This window comes from Caenorhabditis briggsae (genome assembly GCF_000004555.2).
Source record: "Caenorhabditis briggsae complete genome, chrIV, whole genome shotgun sequence".
In the NCBI taxonomy this organism is placed as follows: domain Eukaryota; kingdom Metazoa; phylum Nematoda; class Chromadorea; order Rhabditida; family Rhabditidae; genus Caenorhabditis; species Caenorhabditis briggsae.
The window spans coordinates 2,716,873-2,731,257 of NC_013487.2; the positions used below are offsets into that span (position 1 = coordinate 2,716,873).

At 36.5% G+C, this 14,385-nt stretch overlaps 3 protein-coding genes across 3 annotated transcripts; 2 read left to right on the forward strand and 1 right to left on the reverse strand.

The window, feature by feature from the left end:
• Cbr-egl-23 lies at positions 1-6,941 on the forward strand (the record flags this gene model as incomplete). The annotated part of the gene is made up of 12 exons (XM_045244930.1): positions 1-127; positions 1,021-1,111; positions 1,164-1,233; positions 1,371-1,599; positions 2,571-2,730; positions 2,917-3,243; positions 4,114-4,272; positions 4,517-4,710; positions 5,608-5,788; positions 5,928-5,935; positions 6,244-6,387; positions 6,610-6,941. 12 exons carry the CDS (start codon positions 1-3, stop codon positions 6,939-6,941), a joined length of 2,022 nt encoding a protein of 673 aa, XP_045097571.1.
• Positions 6,942-7,270: 329 nt separating this feature from the next.
• CBG22455 lies at positions 7,271-10,279 on the forward strand (the record flags this gene model as incomplete). The annotated part of the gene is made up of 5 exons (XM_002646952.1): positions 7,271-7,341; positions 7,393-7,684; positions 9,353-9,415; positions 9,682-9,815; positions 10,234-10,279. 5 exons carry the CDS (start codon positions 7,271-7,273, stop codon positions 10,277-10,279), a joined length of 606 nt encoding a protein of 201 aa, XP_002646998.1.
• Positions 10,280-10,542: 263 nt separating this feature from the next.
• On the reverse strand, positions 10,543-10,998 carry CBG26113 (the record flags this gene model as incomplete). The annotated part of the gene is made up of 3 exons (XM_045244931.1): positions 10,543-10,710; positions 10,842-10,916; positions 10,963-10,998. 3 exons carry the CDS (start codon positions 10,996-10,998, stop codon positions 10,543-10,545), a joined length of 279 nt encoding a protein of 92 aa, XP_045100516.1.
• Positions 10,999-14,385: the final 3,387 nt, after the last annotated feature.

The following is a 14,385-nucleotide window of genomic DNA, read 5'->3' on the forward strand; positions in this document are numbered from 1 at the left end:
ATGATAGTGAGCGTCGGAGCATATGCGATATTTGGAGCACTTGTCATGAGAAGTCTGGAATCAAAAACTGTGACAACTATCGAGAAGAAAACCGATGTTCATAGAAGACATGCAAATTTGACAAGTGGTGAGTAATTGAAAAAAATCAAATTTTGAGAAATCCAAGGTTTTCTGTTACAATTCATGTTAAAGCAGTTCGAATTTAAGCAACTCATTTTTTTCAAATTTAATGTTTTTGTGTTTCACATAGTGAATAATAATAATTTGACAATAGTCGCTAATGATAAATGTGGATTTGATATTACTAGAGTCATCAATTGGAAATACGATAAGTATAAAAATATTTAAACACCGGTAACTGTACATACACCGTCACGCAAGACTGCGTACTGTTAGAAAAAAGCTTCAAAAACCAAAAACTTCTCAAATCAGTTATTATCTTTTTCAAGCTAATATGTTTGTAGTGCATTGTTCTGCGCGATCCCATTGTGCCAGTAACTCTTCTAACCGATTTATAAGATCAGTAAAACTGAAAATTTTGAAAGTTGACAAACGAGAACAAAAGCTTTTCTACTTATTTTCTACTGTTTCAATTTTATTTTAATTTTTCTTGTTTCAATCATAATGGGATCCTGTTTTTAATTCCTGTAAATCCTGTAAAATTCCTGATCCTGTAAAATTTCCATTTTCAATTTTACTAATGAGTAGAAATGAATCTGAAACATTACATTTTTAGCAATTTTTGGTTCGATCATTTTACTTTTTTTTTCACCATCTTCAATTCCAGTTTTTTTTCAAACCAAGTGCTTCCAATACCGGACAAATTAAATTCCAAGTTCCAGGTCATATTTAAAAAACTATTGGAAACAGAGATTGTTTAATTTCAAGTATATTTTTTCGATTTGGAAAAACTTCAGTAATACAATTTCAGAGTTAAAATTTCATATGTTCGTCATGATGAACACTTCTCGTTCTTTCGTTTTTCAGATAACTAGTGCATGAAACAGAGCTTTTTTTCAGTTGAACTTCCCACCATAACCCCACTGCCGCTGGAATTGAGGCATCGAAGACGACGAAGACATAATGAAACACAGAGCCCAATTTCTGATAGGTAATTAGCCCTAATTAGTTTGTTAATTAGTTGCTTAATTAACTGGTTACAGAGAATCCCGAGAAAAACGAGCAGCCGCTCATGTAATGAGAAGTCGAAAGTGTGTGATTGGCGTCATAAAGGTAGGTGTTAATTGAATTTGACCTCAAAATCAGAGGAAATCAATAAACCGAAACACAAAAAATTTTTCAATTAATCAAACTGAACTACTAAATTTAGTAAATATTTATATCAAACTAATGAAACCGATTTTTTTCAGAAAATGTCAAGTATGGAATGTTCGATGGACACTCTTGACGAGAAGCTAGTGAAGGCGTTGGATGAGTGTTACCACGTGGCAGTTGAACATAATACACATGTCAATCATGTTTTGTATACAAATAGTAAAGAAGAAGTGGAATCTGTTGGTGAGGAAGCAGAAGAGGAAGTCGCCGAATGGTCGTTTATGGATTCGTTGCTTTTTGCGTTTACGGTTATAACCACTATAGGTAAGTTGTTCTTCAGTCTAAAGCGATAGTGTGCATTTTGACGTGACGGTGTACAGAGATCGGTACCCTGTACCCTGATATGTGCATCGAATCCAACTACTTGAGTGTAGTCTTTGAAACAAGTTATTTAAAACAGGAATCATTAGAAATAGTGTTTTTTGTCCACCTGTCTGCAAGCCTTGAGTTTTAATGTAAACCTCAACCTGAAACCTGTGACTCTTCAACAATTTATTTAAATATTGATTTTCAATTTTCCAGTTTCACACAAATAATAAAAAAGAGCTAAACGGAAGTTTGTTAATTTTCCCTGTTTTCAGTTGAAAATGGTCAACTTTGCATGTCTGTGAAATATAGTATATTTTGTTGAATGGTACAAAAAATTTCATATTGTACTAAACAAAAATAAAGCTTCACTTTTGTAGTTGACATCTTTTTGGTACGAATTCCTCTAAATCAGATATACCGCTTGAAACCATCTAAATCTCGAAACTTGAAAGTCGGGAGATCTTTAAGCGGGTTATTTCGTTTTTTGATAGTCTGTGTAACGAAGAGAGAAAAAATATTTGACTTTCACAAAAATTCTGAAACTGAATTTTTTTATTCAAAAAATAAAATGCTGTCACAATTTCAATATCTTTGATGATCTATGTCCATCAAAAACTAGCACCAAAAATCAGACACCCCCAAAAAACAAATTTCCGGACCAAAGTATATGTGAACGTGCCAATTTTCAAATAGTCCAAGTTTCACGCTTGACTAGGTTATAGGGTTCCAGAAATAACCTTTTTTATGATGGCAAGGGTTCAAAAAATTGGAAATTGAAAGAATCAAATAACTCTGGAAAAATGTTAATGATACTGAAAGAGGAATTTTGGATCACCATGTTAACAACAAACTATCATTATGAAAAGTTGCAAAAAAGTTTTAACAAGTTCCTGAAACTGCAAATGTTTATTTTCCAAAATTTCTAGGTTACGGAAACGTGGCTCCTCGAACATTCGGCGGTCGTCTGTTTGTGATTGGCTATGGCTTGATTGGAATCCCATTTACACTTCTTGCGATCGCAGACCTCGGAAAATTCATTTCCGAAATGATGGTTGTTGCAAAAACGTTCTGTAAAAAGACATGGAAGTAGGTCAAGCAACTTTAAACCCAATTTTTCTGGGTTTCTGTAAAAGATATCAAAAAGTTGTCAATTGATAAAATGTTAAGAACATTATGGCACACATTTTATCAGTCGACAATTTTTTATCTTTTAAAGGAGAAGAGATAAAGAAGGTTAAAATTGAGGGAATCTACCAAAATTCGTTTTTTCAGGAAACTCAAAAAAGCATGGAACCCGAACTTCATTCGTTATCCAAAACTGTCCGGTGCCAAAGACTTATCAAATACGGACATTGAAGAAAAGATATTGGAAAATGAAAAAGTGGAAAACGAGATCGAGGAGACGTCAGAGACATCAGAAGAGGAGGATGATTTGACGGAAACCGAAGCGACGTCTCTTTTTATTCTTTTCCTGGTTTATATCGCATTTGGTGGAATGATGTTGGCTGCTTATGAGCCTGATATGGACTTTTTCAAAGCGGTCTACTTCAATTTCGTGACGCTTACTTCTATTGGTTTGGGAGATATTGTGCCGAGGAGGTGAGTAGCGGAAATTTCTTTTAAAAACTTTAAAACACTGTTTTGGAAACAGGATATAATTCCAGTTTTTTTACAGCCAAGGAGATTAGTCAACCTAGAAGTTCAAAAAATTCGAGATTATTTAAATTTTCAGAACTTTCCATTTTTCTAAAAATTTCAGATTATCCTTAAGGGAGCTCTGATGATGACTGTTTCATTTCAAACCCAATTATCGAACTTCGTTGGCCTTTTACAAAAATGTTGTCAACTACAAAATTGAAGTTTTTTTTGTTTAGCACACTCTGAAATTTACGGCCAAATCGAGAAATTATGAAATCTTTTGTAGGATTTTAAAGTTGAATGCTTTTATACATTTATCAGGCAGGCTCTGTTTAAAGGCGTATATATCAAAAACTACGATAGCTAGAAAAAAGTTGTAAACTACAAAAATGAAATTCTAGTTTCGTTCAGTATACACAAATTTGTGTATATCAAAGAGGGTTTGGGGACAGGAGATTTTTCGTAGGATTTTTGGAGCCAGGGTATGCATTCTACCGTGACGGTGTACAGCGCTCACAGTCACTCTGAGTACAGATGTCGTCCTCGCCTTTATGTATGCAATCGGGTGGCCGCTTTTTCTTTGCCCGCGTGGCTCAGTCGCACCCTCAATCCTCGATCCCCCACAAGTTCAACTCCTCGAGGAGCATATTTAAACGGAATTTCGAGAACATTATTTTTTTCATGTCTCCCCACAAGTCTGATTTGAACTTCAAACGTTTTTTTTCCCGAAATATTCCTGTTTCAATATGTTTGTTTTCGAAACCTGGTCAGTTAGCTCCAATATCTTATTCAGTTGTTTTATAAGAAATTTTTATTACTACTTTTTTCCAGCGAAACGTACATGCTTATCACAATTGTCTACATTGCCGTTGGTTTGGCCTTGACCACAATTGCTATAGAAATCGCTGCAGATGCACTCAAAAAGTTGCATTATTTTGGACGAAAAATCGAAAATGTCGGAAATGTGGCGATTTGGTTTGGTGGTAAAAAGTGAGTTTAGAATTCGGGAACCATGTCGTAATTTAGAATATTGGATGGTAAAAAATTTGAAAACGTTCTGAAACTGAAAAAAATTTCAAAAAAAAAACACTAATTTGCGGAATTTGAGAGAACTGTCTCAACAATCGCTTTTTATTTTTTAAATCACTTTTATTCAGGATTGTTGAACGACAGAATTCGGAAAATCAAATTTACGAAATTTGAAAATGTTCTGAAAATGAAAACTTTTTTTCAGAATCACCATGAAAGCTTTGGTCAAAAATCTGGGTGACCAATTTAATTTGCCGACTACCGTAGTAAAAAGTTTGAATTTGGACCATTTCGTGGATCAAGCGATTAAAGTGGAAGAGGGAGAGATCGAGACACTTCGGCCACCGCCATTCGAACCGGATTCCGAACGATTTGATGCTGAGTTTGCGGATGAGCCTGGTAAGCAAACTTGTTGGCTGCGTAGCTCTCATTAAATTTGGAGTTTTGATTCAAATCAAAAAGGGGAATGTAGTACTCACCGAGATCTACTCAATGGTATCTGATTTTACTAAGTTGTTTAAAGTCTTCTGGTTACCAGAAGAGGTTTGAGACCAAGTTACGGTATATAGCAGTGCAGCCGAACCATTATCTTTTAGGTCAGTTATCTCGGTTCCTGTAAGAGATACCAAAAATGTGTCAACTGATAAATTATCTATTACAATATTACCAACATTTTGTCAGTTGACAAATTTTTCGTATATTTTACGAGAAACGAGATGATTGAGCTCAACGGTAATGGTTTCAGTAGACTTCTATCAGGGGAAATAAGTTATTTGCCATCAGTCTGGGTCGATCCTTCTAAATCGAAATTCTTAAAAATTGGAAATTCTGAGACTCCAAGAATTCCTGAATTAAAATAGAAATGCAAATTTTCAGCCTTCAAGCTACGAAAAACTAAAAGCTACGAAAAACTGAAAATGTGATTTTTTTTCCGGATACGGGATCTCCGTTTTATTTCGATAACGCATCTTTATGACATATTTGAAAGAGTAAAAAAGTTTTGAGAATCTGAAAATTTAAGAAAATCGAACTTTCACGAGAGCCTTAACAGATTTCTATAATTTTCGTCTGATTTCAACTAGTTTTGTGAAATTGATAGTTTATTTTTTGGTGAATTGATTTTTGGAATTCTTGGCTTAAAACAGGGCGCAACTTTTAACAAATTATTGTCTTTCTACCCAAAGAATCCCCTTGAGAATACGAATTTATGGCTCCTCAGCTACGCGGCATTTGGGTTACGGTAGAATATCCTGATTTCTGTGTGATTTTGATTTCTGCAGTGTTTTCCTAATTTAGAGAGTGAATGGATTCGTGATCCGACACCAACACCGCCACCAACTCCAAAACCAGTCTACCGTCTTCCATCGCCGAAACCCAAACGCCATCACCACCTCCGCCACCAAGTCCGACGATCACAGATGACTCGATGGTTATTGCCACACCGTCTCCAGAAGAATCCGATGATGATCAAGGTACAGTAGGCTAGCAGAGCGATAGTTGGGAGATTTAGGGTACATTTATCCCGAGTTGTATTGGAATTTTTCAATTGAAGTTTTGAATTAGTTTATGAGTGACTATGTTGATTGTGAAACAGCGATTTTTTTTTCAATTTCTAGAAAAAAAGGTACAGTATGTTAGTGATCTCCCCAGTTGAGAGGTTGTGGGTACAGTAATTCAGAATGAAACTGTCTTTTATCTTGAATTGAAGTTTTCAATTAGTTCATGAGTGATTATGTTGATTGTGAAACAGTGATTTTTAGTTCAATATCCCTTAAGAAATGGAATCGAATTAATACCGAAAATGAGTCTCTAGTACTTGACATGGTTCTGAAGCAGTGAAAAACAAGGTACAGCATGCTAGCAGGGCTAAAACAGTAACTCGAATAGTTGAGAGGTTGAGGGTACAATAATCTACAGTGAAATACAATCCAGAACTAATCCTACCATCACCTGAACCAAGCCCAATCCGTGAGCCAACTCCATCTCCACCGCCACGAGAGCCAACACCCAGAGAGCCAACTCCGGAGCCCGAACCGTATCGGGAGCCGACGCCTCCACCGCCACCACCGCCAAAACGTAAGTAACTCTACTTCTAGAGACCTTAAGCTAGCTATCCTAGAGACTTGCTATCCTAGCTATTAACCTAGCTATTCTAGAGAACTTAAGCCAGCTATCCTAAAGGACTTAGGCCAGCTATTCTGGAGACCTTGAGCTAGCTATCCTAGATACCTTAAGCCAGCTATCCTAGAGACCTTGAAACTTTAAAAAGTGCTTGAGACTTAATCTTCAAATTTCCAGCTCGACCACTAACTGCCGCTGAAATAGCCGCCCAAAAGCGCAAAGCTTACAGTGAAGAAGCGTGGAGAAGATACCAAGAATACCAGAAACAATGGAAAAAGTTCCGGCAGACGCAGAAAACTCCGGCTCCGTCTTCTGGAGCATCAACATCCAAACAGGCAGCATCTGGAGCATCACCAGAAGGAGGAGGTATTGGTGGTACTGGACCATCCACACGAAGTCAGTCGGTCACGTCAGTGGCATCTGGAAAAACATCAAGGAGTGCGACTCCAGAGAGCAAGAAGTCAAGCCATCCGAGCAGTTCGTCAAGGAGGGAAAGTGGAGCGAAATGAAATGAAATTCTTTTTTTTTTTGGATTTTAAAGAAATTGAATAAAAACTGTTTCTGAATGATGTGCTAAACTGAAGCAAAATATTAACGCAATTGGAATATGATAACTCCCTGGGTTTCCTTGCATGGTAAACTCATTTTTGAACATTTTTATATATCATCTGAAAAATTATACTTTTCGAAAAAACGGGAAAGTTTGGCCATTGCAAATTTTTCGATATCTCTTAAAGGAATGGAGATGTGAAAATCACAAAGAATACGTAGCAAACGATTCACCATTTATTTAATCCAGTTCCCTTATTTTCAGTCTGAACCATCAGAAGCGCTCCAAATGATCTTGTTTTTTTGTGGATCATCGCACTGCACGAATTATCTGATTTCAGTTCCAGGTATTGAAAAAAAGTATTATGATTTTGACAGCAGACTTCTCTAAAGTGCGATTCTCGTTTCTAGATCCTCTAACAGCATTTGTCCTCCAGGACCCAGGACCCAGGACCCAGGACCCAGGACCCAGGACCCAGGACCCAGGACCCAGGACCCAGGACCCAGGACCCAGGACCCAGGACCCAGGACCCAGGACCCAGGACCCAGGACCCAGGACCCAGGACCCAGGACCCCAGGACCCAGGACCCAGGACCCAGGACCCCTCTCTGGAGCCCAGAGAAGAGTAGAACTGATTCTTCCTCCACTTGCCTCGTCTTTTATAGTACTTTTTATGGGCCCGTGGGTTTCTGAACCAACTCACGTAATCGTTTTGATTTAGAATTTCGATTTTTTTTCTGAAACTTTTTTCATCACCTTCAAATAATTTTTGAATGTTCACTTTTGAAAATTTGTGAAACTCATTGAAAACATCGTTCCTTAAAATTTAATTATCTCGTTTCCTGATTGAGATATCTATAAATGGTTCACTGATTAAATGTTTCTGCTATCAAGGAAAACATTTTCCTCTTTGAAAGTTTCAAATATATTTTACAGGAACCGAGATATATTTTGTCAAAAGTGCATAATAATAGATGTCATTTCTATATCTGAAATTGAACATTTTTCGCAAGATTCATAAAGTTTCCAACAACTATGATAACCATGGTTTTTCAAAAAATAATTTCCATGTATGTTCACCAATTATTACTGTTTTCTGAAAAAATAAGGTTTGAGAGAATTTTTTGCAGTCTGAATACGGTGGGAACCTCGAAGCGGCGAGCATGAATAGGACATGTTAGGTGGAGACGCGGACATTTTTTCTCTGCGTCTCAACCTTTTTTTTCTCAGATAGCGATAATATATGCTGGTTTTCCAGATTTAAAGGCTGGAACATGCCTCAAAAAACATTTAGAAGCATGTCACCGTCATTTTTCAGATTTCCAGAATCTCAATTTGGTGACAAATGAACGTTTTCCTTCTAGTATTTTCTCTTATTTTCCCAGATCAGAAAGTTTTTTGATCTTCAGATTTTTCAAGGAAACATGCGTTTTATATCAGTTATCCAGATTTTCAGATTTTTTCTTTTTCAGACACTCTGTACAAACTTTGAAAATTAAACAAGAAGTTCAATTGTATTTGGTAATACATTCCAGAACTAATCCTACCATCACCTGAACCAAGTCCCATCCGTGAGACAACTCCATCTCCACCGCCACGAGAGCCAACACCCAGAGAGCCAACTCCGGAGCCCGAACCGTATCGGGAGCGGATTTGATGTCACAGTGGTAAAGGTGAAGAATAACACGAATAAATCATTTTCTGGTTTTCTAGAGGTACTGTATTTGTCAAAAATGTTTCAGGATAATATCAGACTCCGAAAGTCTATTTTAAAAAAAGTTGGTAAATCACGAAAACCTCGAAAGCCATTTTATGAAACAATTGAAAATCGAGTCCTTTTGTGATGAGTTTCAGTAGAAATTGACTCCAAACAATAAAGTGTCAGCCTCTAATTGAATGCCAGCCCCTAATACAATGCCCCCCCAGATCACTCCCGAACAATAGAGTGCCATGGATATCTAATACAGTTTTTACGGTATTTTTGAGAACAGTCATACTTGTAAAATTCCGAGCCGGCCCGCCAAAGCCCGGGCCGGGCCTGAGGAAATTTTCAAGGCCCGGGTCCGGCCCGGAAAGCCCGGTAGCAAAAATTTTACAAGTATGAGAACAGTAACGGTTCTGTCAATTGTTGATTTTAATTTTAATTTTTCGACTCCTTTCTTGATTTTCTGATAGTGATCATTCATTACATAGTTTTCAATAGCATTATATGTTATTTTTTAAATATTGAATTAATGTCTTTTCTTACAATGATTTATATCATAAATTCGTTCATAAGGTTACATTATGAAACTGGTATCTTTTTTTTCTATCTCAAATGGAACTAAGTACAAAAATATATATAAACTAAATAAAAAAAACAATTTTTCAGCTACAGGAAGGGCTCAATTACTTTAAAAAAGGTCCATCCAGCTACGCGGTTGCAAGCTCCAATGTGAACAGTGCAAACACCAATCTCTGTACACCGTTACGCAAAAATTCACACTCCAAAAAAACATCATAAACCTGTCGACCTATCACACTTGAAACAAAAACTTCCGTTTTATAACTTCCATGACTATCCCAGAAATACCAGATCAAATTTATTGGTACAATCCCATTAACAGCAATTAAATAAAATTTCATGACTTCTATAATCATCAAGCAAAATCCAGAATAACGGATTAATATAGTACGTTCATGATACGGTAATTTCTACAGGTCGTGGAGACGCTCGACAAATCGAATCAAGAAGAGGTCGAGATTGTGAACACCCTCGAAAAAGCCATTCAACGAGCAGAGGCTCTTCTCATCGGAAATGCCGATTACAATCACATTGAATCCCTATTGAGAGAGTTAATTAAAAAAAGAATACAATGATGAGAAGTTGAAGAGCGAAAAGGTGATGGGAAAGCTCATGGAAGCTTGAAATATATAGGCTCAAAGTGGACGGTCCGGGTGGCGTTCAATTAGTGTGTTTACGGTATATTTCCAGAATTTTTTAATTCCTAGATTTGTGAATTTTTGAATTTTTGAATTTCTCAGTTTTAGAATTTCTGAATTTCTGAACTTCTCAGTTTTAGAATTTCTGAATTTTGAGTATTAAATACCTTCTTCTTAACATCCGAATATTCTATTTTCACCTTTTTCCGTTATTCGATTTTCCGAATTTCCAGGAATCTCGATGTTCTGGAACTTTCTGATTCAGTTTTCGTTATTTTTTCTGTTATTTCGGGATTCTTTTTTATTCAAAAATGTTCTCTATTTTTTCAGCAAACTCTTTTTAGTGAATTTCAAAATTTCAGCATTCGAAAAATAATTCATCCAGCATTTCCAGCAAATTTTTTTAACCGGATTTTTTGTCTCTTTCTTCTCTAAAATTCACCTTTCTTCAAATAAAAAACAACACACAGCGATAAAATTTATTTAAATAATTTGATTGAACTTACCTACTACAAAAAAAATCTACTTAACAATGACCTAATGAAATACAATTAAAATAATGATTAAATTTAAGTGTAGAAATTCGCACAAAATAAATTTCAAAGTGGATAAAGTGGATAATATTAGATTTTTGGTTCTCTACACCATCTTTCTGGGTCTTCCAGGCTTTCTCGCGTTTGATGATTCTGGAGCTGGTGGAGCAGATGACGTGGATGCGGTAGAAATGGTAGGAGAAGTGGCAGACGACGTGGCGGAAGACGTTGCAGAAGACGTCGAAAGAGAAGCAGACTCATGATTCTCACGATTCTGGAAAAAAAAGGTTTCTTGCTTACTCAAATTAAAAACAAATTAGTAGTTTAGATAAGCACCGTTTTTGCACAATTCATTGAAAATAAGTCAAGTTTTTGAGTCAAGTTTTTCCCCCAGAGCAAACTCACTGTCAATTCTGATGGCTTATTTTTCTTGGTAGGTGGAGCTTTTTGACCATTCCCTTTTCTTTTCGCTGCTGCTAGCTGAAATTTTGAATTGTGCAAAAAAATTTACGATTTTCGGTGTTACCTTTCTGGCTTTTCCAGCTTCCATGAGCTTTCCCATCACCTTTTCGCTCTTCAACTTCTCATCATTGCATTCTTTTTCAATCGTCTTAACTCTCTCAATAGGGATTCAATGTGGTTGTAATCGATATTTCCGATGAGAAGAGCCTCTGCTCTTTGAATGGCTTTTTCGAGGGTGTTCACAATCTCGACCTCTTCTTGATTCGATCGAGCGTCACCACGATCTCCGTCTCTTCTTGAATTGCCTTTTCGCGAGGTTTTTCCACTAATTCAGCTTTCTCAAGGGCTTTGCTCTGATCCGATTCAATCCCAGTATCCAGCGAATCTGCTAGTTGCACAACTTCATTTTGCGCTTGATCATTCTTCGTCAAGTTCGAGTCTAGGTCTTTTTTGTTCCATCCTTTTGGTCTTGAGCAATGGAGAAGTGGGGTTGAGTCGGACTGGATATTGGGCATTTTCATGTGCTTTTTGTGGATTCGGTTGGCGCTGGCCAGTGAGAAGATTGACCTGCAGCATGAGCAACGGAAGATTCTTCCCTGCTTCATTCCGTGCTTTTCAATGGCGTGTAATTCTGGGCCGTCTGTGGCAGGCAATTCAACTCGACATCCTGTGAATGACCAGAGCATGTTTTCTCCACTGGACTTGACGCTGAAAACAGGTTAGATGTTTTTGAGATAATTATCTATGTGTTGAGTCCTTAGAATCCGGTATTCTCGCCGGTTCAAGGAATACGAATAGTAGTTATTAGAATACTAGTTTATTCAAATACTAGAAAGTACAGAATATATGCGGATAGCTAGAGATGGTTGGGGAGAGACTATGACAGACTGAGAATGGGCCCCGACGAATAATGGGTTCTGACCAATGAAACAACTAAGAAGGTGGGTAGATCACAAATAATTTGGTAGATCAAATATAAAACTATTGAAAGGGGAGCGTAGACTACAAACTTAATCTAGAAAGAAAGGGAACAAAAATTAATTATAATACTTTTGATTAGATTTCATAACCAAGCGTGGAGGCTGGTTGACAATCCGAGTAGACTTATGGTATTGCTCCGCTCTTTCCGCTCTTTCCTCCCCCTCTCGCCCGCGCCCTCTCTTCCCATGGGGAAAGTTCCACCACCCTTTTTTCACTGTGATGAAACCTAGGAACGTCTCCAGAAGGCTTCAAAATCAAAATTTCGAAAAACGGAAAGTGGTGGCATAATCTCGCTGCTATTTCGGATTTTCTGTGAAAATTTGAGAAATTTTGGTCTACTGCATACTTGTAAAATTCCGGGCCGGGCCGGGCCTGAGGAAAATTTCAAGGCTTTTCCGGGCCGGGCCGGGCCTGAGGAAAAAAAATTTCAAAATTTCAAGGCCCGGCCCGGAAGGCCCGGTAGCAAAAGTTATGTCATTTTGAACCGAATTTTGAGCTCTCAATACAATTTTCTGTATTTTTTTTGTGCATTTTGATTGTTTGTCTGTTTGATCAAAAAAAAAAAAAACTCGAAAAAAACTTATTGATCGAAAAAATCACATAAGGGTCCCCCCTTGCCTCCGAAATTCGGGAAAAAGCCCGGCCCGGCACGTTACAAGTATGGTCTACTGGAAACTTCGCTAGCGTCGGAGATGAGAATTTGGTGTTTGTTAATAGTAAAGATCTGTATTTTTTTCGGGCAAAAATATCCCAATCTTTTTCCATAAAATTCATAATTTTTCCAGTTTCAAACTCTTGATTTCCACTTTTTCAATAAATTTCGTTTTGTTAAGTCACTCATCAATTTCTAAAGTCCCCCGACTCCTCCTTATCAATCCAAAATTCTACCAAAAAACCATCAGAAAAAACCCCATCTGAAAAAAATTCGCTTCCTTCTTCTCTAATTTTTTAAATGATAACCTTCTCATCCAGACAATAACAACTCAAAAAATTCCGGTTTTTTTTTCGATTCTCCATTATGTTATCATTTCAAAATGATTAAAAAAAACCATAATTTATTGGGGACTGAAACAAAGGAATCCCCAAAAGTGGTGTAACAAAAAAATCGATTGTTTAGCAGCCAAAAAAAATCAGTGATCTGAAAAAACAACTGGAAGAGAAGATGATGTTTCCTTCTTGATTTTGGGCTTTGGCGAATAACACATCTTTCTGTTTTAGTGATCTTCAAACTTTTTCTCACCTCCAACGTCTTCTGATTCTGATTCTGACTACTACAAAAATGATGTCACATCCTCTCTCCCTTGATTATTCTTATCATTGAACGATGCGCATTGGCTGAACTATTTGACCGATTCTCATCTTTTTTTGTGTTATCAGTGATATCACAAACACACACACCCGGCGGTACAATCTGTGATAAGCTTCTGTTATTCTCAGAAATCGAGTTTTTCTCTTTAGATTGCGCAGTAGTAGGATTACTGTAGATTCGGGGTGTTTGTGTGGAACGGGAATCTGATAGTAAGATTACACTTATAGACAGAGTTCAAACAACTAGCTAGAAAACCAAAATCATCTAAATTCCTGGAGGAGATATCAAAAAGTAGTCAACTGATAAAATTTTGTTGGTAAAATTTTGAATATTTTTTAGTTGACACTTTTTTGATATCTCTATTAGGGTCCAAGATAACTTTATTAGAAATGAATAAAGCTGAATAAGGATGTATCATCGATGAGAAATTAATTATTCAAAGTATTTTTTTTCACTTTTTAACAAATTCATGAAACAGAATTCAGATAAAAAACTTCTGTTCCGGATGGTTTATCTATATTCTAGCCGTTTGACTTTGACCAGTTTTATCCGCCTTTTACCAATTCATTTAATATGGAATACTGTACTTTTTCAGATTTCATATGGCTTATGTACATACAGAGTTCTAGTTTTTTTTCCAGTGCAAATGTATTGGATTACTGTACCTAACCTTTAACAAAGTCACTCTACAGACATTAATGAAATAGCCAATTTGAAACAGTATGGTTTTTTTTTCAAAGAAAATTCTAGATTTTTTTTCGTTTCAATGTTCTTAATTTCATTTGAATTAGGTAACTCTCTGATAATGAAAAAAGACTTTGATGTTTACTAATTTTTGAGACTACTGTAACCTTTCTCATTTGAGAAGCCGATTTCGACCACTTTGCTCAGCCGATGGGGACCTTCAAAAAATGTTCAATGGAGCGCATTTTCAGCAAACTGCTGAAAAACGTTTTTTTTTTTCGTTTTCAGATTTTCGATTAAAAACTTAAAATTTTCAATTTCTCTTAATACAGTCTACATATCATATTATGAAAATTTTTATATGAAAATTTGACCAAAAATCGTTTGAAAAGATGAGTAATCCAAAAAAAAGTGGGCGGAGTCTTAATCACAACAGAAAAAATACCCCAAAAAAGAAGACCCATTAATCATTCTTATCTTTTCTCTTCCTTTTTTTCTTATTCTTCTCCGATT